Source organism: Lemur catta, chromosome 13 (genome assembly GCF_020740605.2).
Source record: "Lemur catta isolate mLemCat1 chromosome 13, mLemCat1.pri, whole genome shotgun sequence".
Classification (NCBI taxonomy): domain Eukaryota; kingdom Metazoa; phylum Chordata; class Mammalia; order Primates; family Lemuridae; genus Lemur; species Lemur catta.
Genome location: NC_059140.1, coordinates 82,482,570 through 82,500,579, shown reverse-complemented (window position 1 = coordinate 82,500,579; position 18,010 = coordinate 82,482,570). Strand labels below are relative to the sequence as shown.

The following is an 18,010-nucleotide window of genomic DNA, read 5'->3' as shown; positions in this document are numbered from 1 at the left end:
ATTTTTTTTTTTTTTTTTTTTTAGACAGAGTGTCGCTGTGTTGCCCGGGCTAGAGTGAGTGCCATGGTGTCAGCCTAGCTCACAGCAACCTCAAACTCCCGGGCTTAAGCGATCCTACTGTCTCAGCCTCCCGAGTAGCTGGGACTACAGGCATGCGCCACTATGCCCGGCTAATTTTTTCTAGATACATTTTAGTTGGCCAGATAATTTCTTTCTATTTTTAGTAGAGACGGGGTCTCGCTCTTGCTCAGGCTGGTCTCAAACTCCTGAGCTCAAACAATCCACCCGCCTCAGCCTCCCAGAGTGCTAGGATTACAGGCGTGAGCCACCGCGCCCGGCCGACTTTTATTTTCTGAAAGGTACTTTGACAGTTGTTAAATTTATATAACTTGTACCCAGTATGACTCTCTGATGTTGAGTAATATGTGAACAAACATTTATTAAAGGCTTTCCATTTGTAGGGTCTCTCTCCTGTAGGAATTCTCTTATACACAGAAAGGTGAGTACTGGATAAAAGCTTTGCCACATTCTTTACATTCTTAAGATTTTTCTCTGGTATGAATTCTCTTATGCATAGTAAGATCTGAGCACCAATTAAAGGCTTTGCCACATTCCTCACATTTGTAGGGTTTCTCTCCAGTATGAATTCTCTTATGTGCAGTAAGGTATGAGCACTGGCTAAAGGCTTTGCCACATTCTCCACATTTGTAGGGTTTATCTCCTGTATGAACTATCTTATGTGCAGTAAGGTATGAGCACTGGTTAAAGGCTGTGCCACACTGTTCACATTTGTAGGGTTTCTCTCCTGTATGAATTCTTTTATGTTTAGTAAGGTATGAGCATGTATTAAAGGCTTTGCCACATTGTTCACATTTGTAGGGTTTCTCTCCTGTATGAATTCTTTTATGTACAGAGAGGTCTGAGTACCAGTGAAAGGCTTTGCCACATTCTTCACATTTGTAGGGTTTCTCTCCAGTATGAATTCTTTTATGTTTAGTAAGATATGAGAACTGATTAAAGGCTTTGCCACATTCTTCACATTTGTAGGGTTTTTCTCCTGTATGAATTCTTTTATGTATAGTAAGGTCTGAGTACCAGTGAAAGGCTTTGCCACATTCTTCACATTTGTAGGGTTTCTCTCCGATGTGAATTCTCTTATGTTTAGTAAGGTATGAGCATTGATTAAAGGCTTTGCCACATTCTTCACATTCATAGGGTTTTTCTCTGGTATGAATTCGCTTATGTATAGTAAGGTGTGAGCACCGGTTAAAAGATTTGCCACATTCTTCACATTTGTAGGGTTTCTCTCCAGTATGAATTCTCTCATGTTTGGTAAGGTATGAGCACTGATTAAAGGCTTTGCCACATTCTTCACATTTGTAGGGTTTCTCTCCAGTATGGATTCTCTCATGTTTGGTAAGGTATGAGCACTGATTAAAGGCTTTGCCACATTTTTCACATTTGTAGGGTTTCTCTCCAGTATGAATTCTCTTATGTTTAGTAAGGTAGGAGCACTGATTAAAGACTTTGCCACATTCTTCACATTTGTAACATTTCTTTCCATCATAAATTCTCTTACGTTCAGTAATATGTGAGCATTGTTTAAAGGCTTTCTCATGTTCTTTACATTTAAAAGATTTCTCTACAGTATGTCTCATCTTATGTCTATTTAGATTTGACAATTTTCTGAAGACTTTCAAACATTTATTACATTGGAAGATTTTGCTCTGAGTAGTTTTTGAGCATTGGTTAAGTCCATGATAACATCCTTTCTGCTCCTTACACTCACCTACACTTTTCCAGTCCTTTAAGTTCACATTCTCAAGGCCACAGCTTCCATATCTTCTCAGTATCACTTTTTGGAATACAACATTTATGTGCTGCTCTGGCAAACACTCTTGGGTGGAATGAGAAGACATAGCTGAAAGAAATTTAAAAAATAATAAATTATCCCACTTATTTTTCAGAATCAGATAAATATATATTACAAATTTAATATGTAAAATTATGCCAAGCACATTACCAAGATGGCATAATATTAATGGAACACACACGCTCTAATTCTCTTTTAGATATGTAAAATGTAATAAAACTAACTGACCAAATTGCCTTTGTGGGAATTCTAAAAATTAGGTAAGAGTTTGAAGCACCCAGGTGAGCACAATGCCAGGAGCCACGTATAAGGGGAAGAAAAGTTTATTATATTTACGCACCACAGCCTTTCCTCTTTTCTTAATACATAGAAGTAGACTCCCAACTCACAGCTTCTCCCTAAAAGAGACAGAAAATCCTTCCAGCTTTTGGGGGCCGTTCCAAAGACTTGTTTTTGTCTCCCAAAGCACAGAGTGCTGAAAGGAATGGTGCTATGGTTTGAAAGACAAACTGGGTGTGCTAAAACCAAAGGCAAAATAGCGTTACAGCAGCAGAGACTTCAGTACCACAGACAGAGAACAGGTGTAGCAAGTGATGACAGGCTCATAAAAAGAAATGTGGGGAAATTGCTTTAACTGGAAAATAAACATAATTCCACAGAAGAACTATCATAAGAGCAGATATGAGACTCCTCAAATCTCTAGTACAGTCAACTGGTACCCAACTCCCCCAGGAGAAAGACACTTTATAAAGTTTGTGAAAGGTGGCTTTTTTAAAATTCTCAAATCTCAACCAAAGATTACAACATACACAAAACACCAGAGTAACATAGCCCAATCAAATGAAATTAATAATCAGAAATCAACCACGAAGAAACAGAAATGTATAATAAACCCACAATGTTGAAAACACCCATCTTGATGATGCTCAGAGAGTGAAATGGGAATAGAGACTACTAGATGAAATCAGAAAAATGAGATATCAGCAAAAAATAAAAGCATAAAAAAGAAATAGAAATTGTGGAGCTGAAGAATACAATAAGAAATCACTGATAAACTCTCAAATGGTTTTTTTTTGTTTTTTTGAGACAGAGTCTCACTCTGTTGCCCAGGCTAGAGTGCCATGGCATCAGCCCAGCTCACAGCAACCTCAAACTCCTGGGCTCAAGCATCCTACTGCCTCAGCCTCCCGAGTAGCTGGGACTACAGGCATGTGCCACCATGCCCGGCTAATTTCTCTACATATATTCTTAGCTGTCCATATAATTTATTTCTATTTTCAGTAGAGATGGCATCTTGCTCTTGCTCAGGCTGGTCTCGAACTCCTGAGCTCAAACAATCCTCCTGCCTCAGCCTCCCAGAGTGCTAGGATTAGAGGCGTGAGCCACCCGCCTGGCCTCAAATGTTTTTAAAAACATAAAGAAGGCCGGGCGCGGTGGCTCACGCCTGTAATCCTAGCACTCTGGGAGGCCGAGGCGGGTGGATCGCTCGAGGTCAGGAGTTCGAGGCCAGCCTGAGTGAGACCCCGTCTCTACTAAAAATAGAAATAAATTATTGGACAACTAAAAATATATATAGAAAAAATTAGCCGGGCATGGTGGCACATGCCTGTAGTCCCAGCTACTTGGGAGGCTGAGGCAGTAGGATCACTTAAGCCCAGGAGTTTGAGGTTGCTGTGAGCTAGGCTGACGCCACGGCACTCACTCTAGCCCGGGCAACAGAGTGAGACTCTGTCTCAAAAAAAAAAAAAAAATCAAAAAAAAAATAAAAACATAAAGAAATCCGGCTGGGCGCGGTGGCTCACACCTGTAATCCTAGCACTCTGCGAGGCCGAGGTGGGCAGATTGTTGGAGCTCAGGAGTTCGAGACCAGCCTGAGCAAGAGCGAGACTCCGTCTCTACTAAAAATAGAAAGAAATTATATGGACAGCTAAAAATATATATAGAAAAAATTAGCCGGGCATGGTGGCACATGCCTGTAGTCCCAGCTACTCGGGAAGCTGAGGCAGAAGGATTGCTTGAGCCCAGGAGTTTGAGGTTGCTGTGAGCTAGGCTGATGCCACGGCACTCATTCTAGCCCAGGCAACAGAGTGAGACTCTGTCTCAAAAAAAAAAAGAAAAAAAAATAGGACTACCATACAATTCAGCAATGCCATTGGTGTGTATATAACCAAAGGAAATAAAATCAGTTATCTCAAAGAAATATATGTACTCCCATGTTCATTGCAGCATTATTCACAATTGCTAAGATATTTAAATAACCTAAATGTCTGTGATTGCTGAGTGGACAAAGAAAATATGGTACATATACACAATAGAATATTACCCAGCTATAAAAAATATTCAGCCATTTCAACAACAGAGAGGGACGTCAAGGACATTATGCTAACTGAAATAAGGCAGGCACAGAAAGACAATACTGCATGATCTCATCTATAGCGGAAAACTAAAAAGGTTGAACTCATAGAATCAGAAAGCACAAAGGTGCTTGCCAGGGCCTGAGGTGGGGAAAAGATGGGGAGATGTTGTTCAAAGGGTACAAATTTTCAGTTATAAGATGAATAAGTTGTGTGGACCTGAGGTGTAGCTTTGTGACTGCAGCTAATAATGATGTTTTGTATCTTAAAATTTGCTGAGAGTAGACCTTAAGTGTTCTCATTACCAAAAAAAAGTAACTGTGAAGTGACAAATATGTTCATTAACTTGATTATATTAATCATTTCACAATGTATCCACATATTGAATCATTACATTGCACATAATTATATAGTTATACAACTTCTTTGTGGAGAAAATCCATGTCACCCACACATACATAAATATGACTGATGCAGTCCCAGTAAGCTTCTTAGAAAAAAAGAGAAAATAACAACATAATAGTTATTAAAAAATAAAGTAAAAATTGGAACTTAATATATGCTCAGCTGTTATATATGCTCAGTGTTCCAAGCTGCCTAATGACATATTTAAGAAATTTAGGAAGTAGATACATTAAACTATGTTAAAGTTGAGGAATTTGGGAATATAGAGTTTAAAGTATTAATCAGAGTTCACACACTAAAAACAAAATTTTGAAGTAAAATAACATTAGATTTTATTATATTAATGGAGATACTTAGTATTTTGATAATACTAGAGTATGAATTTCTGTAGAATCATATTTAATTCTTCCATGGGATAGAAGACGATAGAGAAGAAAACATACAACATCTGTTTGTGGTGTTCTTGGGATCTCTGAACCTAATACAAATATCCTCACCATACTCATATGTTTCAGATATGATGTAAAAATGGAAATTACAAAATGGTTTAATGTAGAATTCCTAAAAAAAACCACAGATATTCCCATGTCATGAAAGCAAGGAAAGAAGAGCCAGATCCTGCAGTCCCGTATAAGCCATGAACAGGACTTTGGTTTTCACTGTAACCTCAAAGGAAGATCACTGAAGGGAAGTCAAGTCCTTAGATAGCTTAAGAAGAAGGGCCAGAGATGCCCAAATGTGAGGAAGAAGCCCAGCCTTCTCAGAAACCATTTCCACTGGATCAGAGCTTCCCAAACCACACTTTTAAGGTCTGGCTTCCTCCTTGACCTGTGGACCTCTCACCTGTGTCATCTGCTTCACTCACTCCCACCTACCTGGGTGTTCTGCTACTGTCTCATGTCTCTTCACCTTCCAGGGCTCTTTCCTTTGCTCCAGACAGGTGATCAGGTCTGGCTTAGAGGCTGCAAGACCTGTTTTATTAAAAGAAAGTAACATGACTCTTGCTAGAATTCTGCAATTACCAACCTAATACTGTGCTCAATAGAGAAGACCGAACATTATAGAAGATTTTAGAAAATTAATCCCAAAGTACCATTTCCTGATAAACTTTAGAATATTTAGAAAGTACTTGAAACTTGTGCATCCTTAGCTCCATTACCCAGTACCAGTGAATCAGAAATTGATGGTGGCAATTGGATTTTAAGTTGTGGACAACAATATTTTATACCAGTAAATTTCTGGGATTACCACTAATCTAGAGTGAAAGATACAGATCAGCTCAAAAAAGAGTAAGATTAATGTCCAGATAAAGAATGTGGAAGATTTTTTTTTTCTATGCCAACAAATCCCCCAGTTTTCCTTAGAAAGAATAATCTGAAACTCATTCATATAAAGCAGAAACTCCCAGAAAACATTCTACAAGGGAGGGATATGAAATCCTTCATGTGGAATAGAAATTGTGTATTGAATTGATCCTCACCCAGGGAGAACAGGTTTCTGTAGTTCTCTAACATCACATCCCTATACAAATTCCACTGAGCAGGGTCCAGGCAATCCCACTCCTCCAAGGAGAATTCTATGGACACATCCCTGAATGTCAACAGTTCCTGAAAGAAAAGCACATATTTACAAAGTGGCCACGGGAAGAGTTCTTAACGTGACTCCAGGTGGAATGGGAGAAAGAAGAGTACTGGATCTTACTCATATGAGTGACTGGATTTATTAAAAAAGACAATTTTTAACACAGAAAAATTCTCTAGTACATTCTTTAACTCTGAGGAGAGAAAATTACATAAGATCCACAAAACTGGTGTAGATACTATAGTTTTCTGGATGATACAGTGTAAAATTCAGGTTGCCAACACAAGCATCTACATTTTTGAGTGCTATATTTACATCATACAGGATAAGTTGTATATATTTTTCAGATGGAAAAGTCATGCTGAGTTAAAGAGTATCTCCCAAGCTTTAATGTGTATAACAATGAACTGGAGATCTTGTTAAAATACAGATTTTGATTCAGGAGATCTGGGGTGAAGCCTGAATTTCTGAGTTTCTAACAAGCTCACCAAGTTATGTCAACACTTCTGGCCCAAGGGGAATGGTTTTCAAACATCCACTAAGTAGCAGAGCCTGGCTGTATCCCAGTTCATCTGACCAGGAAACAAAGATCATGGCCTTCATTTTCCAAAGCAACCTATACGCAAAGGGAATCTAAAAAGAAAAGGGAGCTTCCAGATTAAATGTGATGGTTTCTGCACATCAGTTGGTAAATCTTCGTAGGGACCTATTAATAAAAAGAAAAATAATTAACTCTATGGTAAAAAAAAAAAAAATCTGTCAGTGAGAACTTAACCAAGTGAATAAAATTAACATCAACTGTAATAGGACAAATTACTTTCAGATGCCAATGCACACAGACATCACAGCTGTGTGAAAGGAACATGATTAGTTTCTTCTGAAACTAATCATGAAGAAACATCAGTTTTATGCAAAGTTCAAGCTATAGCTTTCTCTCATATTCTGTAATCTCTAATAGTTATTTACTTATTTAGGCAGAGTCGTGCTCTGTTGCCCAGGCTAGAGTGCTGTGGCATTAGCCCAGCTCACTGCAACCTCAAACTCCTGGGCTCCAGTGATCCTCCCACCTCCATCTCCTGAGTAGCTGAGAATATAGGTGCACACCACCACATCCAGATAGGTTTTTTTCTATTTTCAGTAGAGACAGGGTCTCACTCTTGCTCAGGCTGGTCTCGAAGTCCTGAGCTCAAGTGATTCTCCCAACTCAGCGTCCCAGAATTCTAAGATTACAGGAGCGAGCCACCACACCCAGCCTCTAATAATGTAAATAGTCTTTCTTTAGGATCCTAGAGAGCAAGTCCCTTCTACTTATTCTCTTTCTTAGAACTTTCTGAGTTACTCTGGGCAATTAATGTCTACTTTACTGATCTTGTGCTACACAGAACTGATGGAATATCCAGATAGAACGTGAACAGCACATGTCCCCCTTCTTCACTGGCATCCCAAGGCCTGAACTCATCTCCACTGGGAATCTTGGACATCAAAGATTTTGCTTCCAAGATGTTCAACAGCCACAAAAGGAATATTTTTAATACTGCAGGTCATAAACTTATGGTGAGAATTGTTCATGGCATAAAGAAGCCTGGATGGAGAGATGGAGAGAAGGCCCTAGTATATAAGAAAAAAAGACTTTTTCAGAGCCTCTTGGCTATTATTAAGAAAAAAAGGGAAAAAGTAGTTGAAAGAAACTCAATAGGTAGAAACATCAAAGGAGAGAAGTAAAGGTTTGCGGAGTCTAAACACATGACATTCCAGTAAGAAAACTGAACACAGCCCCTGACCTGGGACATAATTACCTGAGAACCAGCCATTTCTTCCTCTTCCTCCTTCTCTGAAATTCCTTCTTAGGTAAGATGATCTGAACAGATCACAGCTGCATCTTGAGAATATGCCTCTAAAGGCATCAGCACAACCCCTTCTCCTGCTGCCACCACACCCACAGACAGAAGGACCGTGAAGTGCAGAAAAAGTGTATCCTTCCTTGTCCTTTATTACAGGAGAGCTCCAACAATCCTCCCGCCTCGGCCTCCCAGAGTGCCAGGATTATAGGCATGAGCCACCACGCCCGGCCCCAAATTCTCTTTTTATTATCCTGATGTGCATTATACTTCTACTATTCAAATTATTAATGCTATGTATCTCTCATTGTTTTACTTCTTCCAAGAAAATTAAAATCATGATATTTCAAAGACTAGAGATAATAAAACAAGCAACAACAGCTATGTAAATCAATGGCTTGACTGAAGTCTCATTCTTGAGACCTGCAGGGTCTAAATTCTTACCAGTGATCACTCACTTGAAGTCAGTTTAAGGTTTTGACCTATGTCATTATTCTGTCAACACTTCTGACACCAAATGTGTGGCATTTGTTGAACATCAATCAATTCTCCTACGCTAATTGGTTGTCCAACAATTCCATTCTGACACCACCCAGAGTTAGCACAGAACCCACAAGTTCTGGGCTCAGTCCCACATCGCTGCTCACACTTCAGATGCCAGATGCAGGCCCCGAGGGCCCATCTGTACTTCTCAACAGCTGCCTATAAACCAGGGGTTCCCATAACCTGCTTCTCAAGTTCAATAATTTGATACAACTACTCATGGAACTCAGCAAAACACTTTAGTTACATTTATTATTTCATTAAATTGCTACACTTGGAAATGGCTAAATGGAAGGGATGCCTGTGCCAGGGAAAGCGGTGGGGAAGCTGCGGCTGGAAGGTAATCCTGTAAACAGCTGTGATGACGGCAATCCCCCTCCTTTGTGTACATTAAGAGCAGCTCACTGCAAAGAAACACCCTTTACATTGGGACTTAGATGGTGCTCCCTGTTTTACTTATCACAAAGCCAGACACAGATTCTGCAAATTCCCATTTTTGCCTCATAAACAATTAGATGGGCCGGGCGCGGTGGCTCACGCCTGTAATCCTAGCACTCTGGGAGGCCGAGGCGGGTGGATCGCTCGAGGTCAGGAGTTCGAGACCAGCCTGAGCAAGAGCGAGACCCCGTCTCTACTAAAAATAGAAAGAAATTATCTGGCCAACTAAAACTATATATATAGAAAAAATTAGCCGGGCACGGTGGCACATGTCTGTAGTCCCAGCTACTCGGGAGCCTGAGGCAGGAGGATGGCTTGAGCCCAGGAGTTTGAGGTTGCTGTGAGCTGGGCTGACGCCACGGCACTCTAGCCCGGGCAACAGAGCGAGACTCTGTCTCAAAAAAACAAAAAAACAAACAAAACAATTAGATGAACAACTGTGTTTTCACTGGTCTGAACATATGTTAACCAAATACAGCTTAAGTTACTCTCTTTCTGCCAGGCCCTTAAACTTTGATGCCCCCTCAGCCTTGGCCAGCACACAGCCCCTCTCTGTGCCCCTCCTAAGAACAGTCTGCCTTCAGGGTAAATCAGTCTCTCATTTACCATCTAATTTTGCCACCCCACATCCTGCCCTCCCCTCCCACCTGTCTTACTCCTCCCTAGAAAAGAAAGCCCTTTTCTGCCTAAACTTTGAGATGCTTGTAGATCTTATATTTGGTACTTTCCCCCTATTGCAATACTCCTTTGCAATAGTCACTTCTCATCTAAATCTGACATTGTTTTATTTGTCAATGTCTAAAAACAGCCCCAGGACAATAACAATTGGACTCTCAGAAAGGGCATCAAACACTCCTTCCACCCCAAACCCAAACAAATCTTCCTGTGTGTCCCCAGCTTTCCGGGGCTCTATAGTGCCTCTCAGTATAAAGGGATGCTCCCATGGCTGGTGTGAACAGGCTAGGAACACCTGTGCAGGTCAGGCTGCCCAGGAAGAACTCACTGGGCATTCAGTGACCTTTTTTTTTGCAGGCTCAAGATTGGCCTTAGCTTAGAGTCACAGGGCTCACGTCTCTGCTGCTTAATCAGGGTTATTAATGTAAATGAGGCCAACCTTGGTGGCTCATGCCTGTAATCCTGGCACTCTGGGAGGCCCAGACAGGAGTATTGCTTAAGCTCAGGAGGTCAAGACCAGCCCGAGAAAGAGCAAGACCCAATCTCTACTAAAAATAGAAAAAAAATAGCTGGTGTTCTGATGCATGCCTGTAGTCCCAGGAGTGCTGGGGAGCCTGAGGCAAGAGGATCACTTGAGCCCACAAGTTTCAGGTTGCAGTGAGCTATGAAGATGCCACTGCACTCTACCCAGGGTGACAGAGCAAGACTGTCTCAAAAAAAAAAAACCCAAAAAACAAAAACTGTAAATGAGAAAATACCCAGTGTTTGAAGAATCCAGTAAAATTGCTTTAACTCACTGTTTATGTTTATAGAAGGGAAGTAAATTCTGAAGGGAAAAAAAAAATCAAACCAGAAATGTTTTTCGTCTGCTCTCACACAACAATCAACACAGACTTGTTTGACCAAATGTGTGCAAATTTCTTCCTATCAACAAACAATCAATTTTGCAGGAGACACCAGCTAAATATCCTCAAATATAGCTCAATTCTGACACTATATACCTGGAGATAGTGTCAAATCACACAAGCTGAGGACTGATTCCCACAAAATTGTCCCCCCTTCAATACCAGTTATAAGTCCAGGCCTACAAAACTGACCAACCTGCTTCAAGTGGAGTTCTGTGATCCCCTCTATAGGTTTGATTAATTTGCTAGACCAGTTCACAAAACTCAGGGAAACACTTACTTATATTTGCTGGTTTATTATAAGGGACATTTTTAAAGACATAAATAAACAGCCAGATGAAGAGAAACATAGGACAAGGTACGGGGAAAGGGGTACAGAGCTTTCAAGCCCTTGCCAGGTTCCCCACCTTCCAGGAGCCTCCATATGTTCAGCCATCTGGAAGATCCCCAAACCCTGTCCTTTGGGGTTTTTATGGAAGCTTCATTTCATAGGCATAATTAGTTTAACCCTAGGCCATCTGAAATCAGTGTAACCTTCAGCCCCTCTCCCCTCCCCAGAGGTTGGGGGTAGGACTAAAAATTCCATCCCTCTGAGCACTTGGCTGGTTCCCCTGGCAACCAGCCTCCCATTTTTCTACCACACTTTCTTGTGGATATGTATTCATTTTTCTGCAACCAAAATGGAAGAGAGATTTTTTTTCTATTTTTTTTCCCCAGGTAGGATTCCCAAAGCTAAAGCTCTGGAATTCAACTGAAAATCATCTCCAAATAAAGAAAAGACCTAAGAAACTTACTCCATTCACTCTTCGGAAGAAAACAGGTTAATGAGAATTTTTAACAAATGCAATATATGACCAGACTTTTTTCCCCTGAAATCTGCATTTTTCATGACTTTTTGAAAGTAGTTTCTTATCTTTCAAGCTCTACTGCTAAAATTCATTTTACAGTTAATGAAAAACTGAAGTTGAGTGAACAAATGTTTTCAAGGTGACAAAGGGAAGGAGCAGTGGTGACAGGAACAGAGACATGTCTGACTCAAGTGCCAAGTCAGGCCATCCTGTCAGTTGGGACATCCTCCCACCCTCATTCTGATTACTAAAGAGCTCTAAGACCACCCTCCCAGGAAACACAGCACTTGCCCCACCTTGGGCCTGAAGTGCAAACTGCTTTGTGGGTTCTTGTACCACTTTGCTGGTGTGGGTTTTCCTTGTTCTTTAGGATAGTTTTTCTCCCTACACAAGTGTGAGAAAATCCAGAGAATGGACATCTTTTCTGTCTTTTTCCCTCAATATCTGCATCCAACTGGCTGACCACTGATGTGTCTCCAAGAAATAGAAACTAAGATTCGAGGAAGAAAATATTAAGATCCGAAAGGGTTAGCTTTTTCAATGTAGGGTATAGCAGGAGGCTCCGCTTAGCACCAGGGCACCCAGATGCTCCTCTGAGAGGCTCCAGTCCCACATCTCAGGCTGCCCTCTGGGAGATGACCCAGGGCTGGTATTCACCAGACACTCCAAGAGACATGGAAACTTGTGGCATTCTGGGGCATCACAGACAGTTGTGAAATCAGGACCATGAAAAGACAGGGTGGCTGAGGACACACCACCCTCTAGAGTTTCCAAAGGAACCTCAACCTAAAGACATTCTGGTAAGATGTGTTTGCCTTAGGGAAGGAGGAAAGGCAAAAGATATTTTTACAGGGGAGTGTCAAGTGAATATTCTCTGATTTTCTCTCATGTTAAAAGAAACGGAAAACAAATATTGTAAAAATAGCCACTCACTGCTCTGTGAAAAAAATGATAAAAAAAATTAAAGCATTGTCTCTATGAAAAGTAAAATAAAGGAAAAATAGATGACAATGTTGTGATTTGCTGAGGGGAAGTTGGTATTTGGGAATGTGGGAAGGAACTGGAAATTTGGAATTTTACTGCAAGCCCTAGACAAGTTTCGCTGGGGGAAGTGTGGTGGATTTGAGATCCCACTTGCCGTACGCTTGGAAAATGCAGGAGAATAACTAGACTCTGCGGATCGCTAAAATAACTATTTAGGAGGCAGTTAGACTGAACTGACTCTAGTTTTCTGGGTTCCTACCTGAGAATACTGAAATCTAATCCAAATGCATTATTTTTTGTAAATTACTAATTTACAGAGAAACAAAATTTAGGCTTTACCAACTATTAAACCGCTAATTAACCTCTGATTATGCAACCAGAACATAGCACTTGGATAGTCGAAATAAGGCGACTACATAACTGTGACCACGCAATTTACGAATCCTCACGCTCCTATACAAGCCTTTCCTTCGAGCCCCTCCGGGGGACCCCAAACCACAAACCTGCCTGAGAGCTTCCTAATTAATCGCAGTTTGCTCTAATAATCTCCTATTCTAACGGTGCCTTAGCTTAATTTTCAACAGCAGAAAGGAGGAACGGGGACCCCGGGGACGCCAGCTCCCCCACGCAGGAGCCCCGCACGCCGAATGGGGGTTCTTCCCCGAAGACCCTCCCGTCGTCCCGCACACTCTGGGGAGACGCGGGGCTGCGGGCGCAGAGCTGCCCAGACAGGCTCCGGTCAGGGCCGAAGTCACTTGCGGGAAGCGGACGGACGCCGCGAGCTTCCGCAGCCGGCCTGGCCCGGCCCACTCCGTGGCCACAGGCGTCTGCGCCGCGCCGCGCCAGCCGGGACCCGGTCCGCGGACGCCGGAGCTGACGTGGGAGGCCCCAGTTCCGCCACAGCCATTCCGGCCGGATCCACCCCCGGGACACCGGGCCCCGCACGCTCACCATCTCCCGGCTTCCGCGATGTCCCGGCATCCTCCCTGCAGATCTCCCAGTCCCCGCAGGTCACAGGGCGGCGGACGCTGCGGCACAGCCACCTGCCCTCCCTCCGCCGGGGAGAAAGCGGGCAACACCGCCACCGCCGCGCCGCTGCGGCAAGAGACAAAGGCTCCGGCGGCTCCTGGGAACCGCCCCTTCCTCTCCTGCTGCGCCCTGATTGGGCAGTTCCCACCCAGCATCTCTGATTGGGTAGGGCGCCAAGTCCCGCCCCTTGGGGCTGCGAGTGACAGGTGACGGTACCGCACACGTTCACGGCTGCTAGGCTGGCTTCCTCTCCGCGCGCGACCGGCGCTGCCGGAGAACCCGCGCATTTAACCTTGAGTGTAAGGTTATAGCCATGTGTGAATAACACATACGATATTCAAAACGGGAAACAATATAACAATTATTTTAAAATTTCCGATTTCATAACCTTCGCCTCTGGTCTTTTGAAGAGGCGGCCTGAGCTTTGCGGAGGGAGGGATCCGCTCAGCGGCGGCGGCTGGAAATGCCGCAGACGTGGGCTGTGAGCCCCGCGATCGCCTTAATGTTTCCAGTAGCAACAGAAAAGGAAAGGAACAGAAAGACAAGAAATTGAAATAATTTGTTTAACCCAATGCATCCAAAACATCATTACATGTAATCAATATATTATTAATGAAATTTGTTTTTTTTTGTACTAAATCTTTCAAAATAACCCTGTATTTCAAGTTTCTAGCACATCCCAATTCAGCGAGCACTGTGTGTCTACAGTGGCACAGTCTGAGCTCCCTTCCCGTGGCCAGCGGCTCAGCGTTAGGGTGTTTCTGGGGTCCCCTCGGCCAAGAGGGTTCCATTCGGTCAGCTGGGCAGGGGGTTAAGATTTTATTTTAGTTCACAAGACTCCGGCAGTTTTAAGTAAACTAAATAAGGAAAAATGTAATTACAAAGCCAGTCTCTCCCCTTGGGGAAACGAAGAGCCACTTCTGACAACTTGTTCCCCACAGAATACACAGGGCTGCCCGCCGCCGCCCGCCGGGAAGGGCGAGTCCCCAGCCCCAGCCGGGCCTGGGCGCGGCCTCCGGAACCGGGTCCCGCTCGCCACTCCTGCGGGTCGCGGCCGGAGGGTCGCGGCGCTGGGCGCCAGCCAGGCCTGGGCGCGGGGCGGAGGGGCCGGGACACCCCGCGGGCTCGGGTCCTGAGCTGTCCCTGCGGCCCGGCTGGGGCACAGGCTTCCCGCTCCGGGAAGTTTTCTTCGCGGCGGAGGCTCCGGTGCAGCCGGGGAGGGACGCGGCGGGCGGCCGGGGGTCTGGGAGGGCGGGAGCTGGGCCCGGCCGTCCCCGCCTCGCGCGCTCCTGCGGCCCCGGTGACGCCGCCGCCTCTCTCGCAGACCCGGAGCGGCGCCCTCCGCCTGCGGGGCCCGACCCGGCCTGGGGACAGCCGCCCGCGCCACCGCCGGGGACGCCAGGCCTCCCGGGCGCCGGGCAGCGCCCGCGCTCTCTGCGTGGCCGTGGCGGTCGTGGGCGGCCCCGCCTCGGAGCCCGGGCACTGAGCCGCGTCCTGCGGAGAGCGGCAGGTGCGGGAGGACCCGGCGGCCGAGGGCGGGGCCGACACCGCGGGCAGAGGCGTCGGGGACCGAACGGGCGCCTAGGGGAAAGGGGGCGCTAGTGTGAGTGGCCCCGCGAGGACAGTGGCCGAGTTCTTCGGGCTCTCCTCCCAGAAGACCCGCAGCCACAACCGGTGCAAGGATTGGGTGGCACCTGGAGTTGCAAGGTCACCACCCAAGTGCGAGGCCGCAGCTGGGGAACCAGACGGAGTGGGGTTGCAGCGCCTGCCCCCCGCCCTGGTTGATGTCTAACTTCAGCCAAAGCCAGAGGGAACTTTGGAGGGTGGGTGTGACTGCGACAGCTGAAGCTGGCCCCTGATCTCCCAGAGGTTGGCAAGACGAGGTGGCACCCTCTGGCGCCACCATTGCCCCCACCCTGCTCTCATGACCCGGTGGGCTCAGGGGTCTGCCCAGGGGGTGCGGGCAGCGCGGGACCGAGGTGACAGGGCGATGCCCCAGGGGTGTGGGGCCGCTGGTGGTTCAGGTCGGGCGGGACGTGGAGGGTCTAGGAGAAGCTACAGGGCTATGGGAGGGGACAGTCTGCCGTGCCCACCCTACAAACAGGCCCGGTCCCCAAGGTGTTGCAATCAGGGCCCCCCGCCAAACCTGGCGAGCGCTCTGGGTGCCGCCTGCTGGCTCGCGCTGCCAGATCCAGGCCGGTGGGCAGAGAGAGAGGGGTGGCCAGGCAGGTGGCTGCCGGGAGCCCCCTGGGGACAGCCAGCTCCCAGCCTGGGAGAGGGGCACAGGCACCTCCATCTCCAGCCTGGCAGCAGCGCGCAGGGAGGCTCCGCAGGCCTGAGAGGTTTAGGAGGGACTGAACCGGGACTGGAGCGGGGTCTGGTGCGGTTGGGGGGTCTGCCCGGACCTCGGGGGCTCCCGGCTGCCAGCGGCCCGCCCAGGCTCTGGGTGTCCTCCTGGAACCTCAGTTTCCTCATCTGTCTGGGAGGCCTGTGATGGCAGCGCTGTTTCAAACATTAGACTTAAGCCCTCAGCCTGCCTGGCCTCCTGATCTCTCTCTCTCTCTCTAATTTCCGCTCCCCCACCACCACTTTGTTAAGAAGCTGCTGAAAGTCCCCCAGTGGGGAAGACAGGTGGGGAGGCAGAAAGGCCGCTGCCTTGGGTTTCAGGGGCCCTTCCCAGTATCCTCCTCCTCTTAGGCTCTTTGAAAATACAAATCTGGCAACACATCATATTCCCCAGAGAGCTAAGAAGAACTTCTTGTGTATCCCAAACCAAAACGCTTTGTTCCCTGACCAAAGGCCCTCATCTCACCACCAAACACAAATGCCTTGGGGCGGCCAGCTTCAGACCTGAGTCAGAATTTGCTGCTTGTTCTCTGGGGTTGACCCAGGGGCCTCATTATGGAGCATTGCTCCTCCTCATCCCACCCCTGTGCCTCAACTCTAGTGACCCAGAACTGGGAGCAAAGTTCCCCAGGCAGGGGATATGGCCCTCCCTAGCACCCTGTGGCCCAATGGACATCAGTCCCAGGGCAAGAGACCCAGGGCAGGGAATGTCTCTCTCCTCCCATTTTCACATGCTGTAGCCATTTAACCTGGTGAGGTGGGCTTTCTGGGTCCCCAGCCTTCAGGCTGAGATTTTTACTTTGTGCTGCAGTGGGGGAAACTGAGGCATGAGGCCAGTAAGTGGCAAAGCCAGAAAAACTCTGTGATTGGGAAATGCCCTCCAGGCCCAGTAAGGCCCCTCCAGGACTCGGCACTCCCTGGTCTGCACCAGTGGGGTGTTCTTGGCACGTGGCACTTGGTTGAGGTCAGCACCTTGTGGGGTGGCAGGAGCAGAGGCTGTGGGGCTCAGGGAGGGAAAAGAGACACTTTCCATGCACTTGTACCCTATCCTGCATTGCCGGTCTCCATCCTCAGGAAGTGAGGAAGATTGCAGGACAAGGCTAAAGACACAGGTGAGACCAGATTCCAGGCACTCAGGGATGGCTGGGGTGGGGCCTGCTTCCCACCTACCATGTGAACATGGTTCTCATCTTTTGAGGCATGAATGACCCCTGCATTGTCTGCTATCAAGATCAGGGCTGCCATGAGCCACTGGCCATTCTGGGCCACTCCAGGGGGTGTGGTCCAGTTGGAATGAGGTGAGGCAGTGGGTGGTGGTGGAGACCCAAGAGGATGTAGGAGTCAGGGGGTTCTTGAGGCCTTCTGTGGATGGGGACAGCCATGGGTCAGCCTCTCCCGTGATCTTAGACGGCCGGACTTTACCTTCTGGTTCCAGAAAGGGCTTCCTTTTCCTTGCTGTTCTTGCAACTGCGTTAGACCTGTTGGCCCCATTGGCCTCCAAACCCAACAACCTGCTGCTGCCTGCAGTTAGGGCTGGCTCTCGTTTTTTCTTTTCTTTTCTTTTTTTTTTTAAAGACAGTGTCTTACGCTGTTGCCCAAGCTGGAGTGCGGTGCCGCGATCCTAGCTCACAGCAACCTCAAACTCCTGGGCTTAAGCGATCCTCCTGCCTCAGCCTCCCTAGCACCTGGGACTACAGGCAGGCACCACAACGCTGGCTAATTTTTCTATTTTTTAGTAGAGAGGAGTCTCCCTCTTGCTCAGGCTGGTCTCGAACTCCTGAGCTCAAACAATCCGCCCGCCTCGGCCTCCCAGAGTGCTAGGACTACAGGCGTGAGCCACCGCGCCCAGCCTGAATATCATATATATTTATATTACTCATAATGGATATAACCTTATATACAAGGTTAAACGCGAATATCCTTCAGGCAGCGCCATGTCCCTGTAGGGAGAGAAAGCCCTGGTTGCCGCCATGAATACGCGGAACCCCATCACAAGTCACTCAGGGGCTTCGGGGAGGGGCCTGGGGCCCCGTCCTATCGGGCGAGCTGGAGAGGGAACTGTCCAATCGGGGGCGCTGGAGAGGGAACTGTCCAATCGGGCTCCAGCGGGAGAGGGAACTGTCCAATCGGGCTCCAGCGGAAGAGGAAGGGGCGGCACCTACGAAGTGGCGCGGCCTTTGTTTCTCCGTTC

At 46.6% G+C, this 18,010-nt stretch overlaps 1 protein-coding gene across 2 annotated transcripts; it reads right to left on the bottom strand.

The window, feature by feature from the left end:
* Window positions 1-282: 282 nt before the first annotated feature.
* Window positions 283-13,575, bottom strand: LOC123649187 (zinc finger protein 682-like). 2 transcript variants are annotated; one of them, XM_045567152.1, is made up of 5 exons: window positions 13,396-13,575; window positions 6,113-6,239; window positions 5,508-5,603; window positions 2,214-2,271; window positions 1,732-1,921 (listed from the first exon to the last, which is right to left on the bottom strand). In XM_045567152.1, the coding sequence occupies exons 1-5, from the start codon at window positions 13,423-13,425 to the stop codon at window positions 1,822-1,824; spliced, it is 411 nt and encodes a 136-aa protein (XP_045423108.1). In that variant the 5' UTR covers window positions 13,426-13,575; the 3' UTR covers window positions 1,732-1,821. The 2 variants fall into 2 exon arrangements, with proteins under 2 accessions (XP_045423107.1, XP_045423108.1); XM_045567151.1 differs by lacking the exon at window positions 2,214-2,271 and having other exon boundaries at window positions 283-1,921.
* Window positions 13,576-18,010: the final 4,435 nt, after the last annotated feature.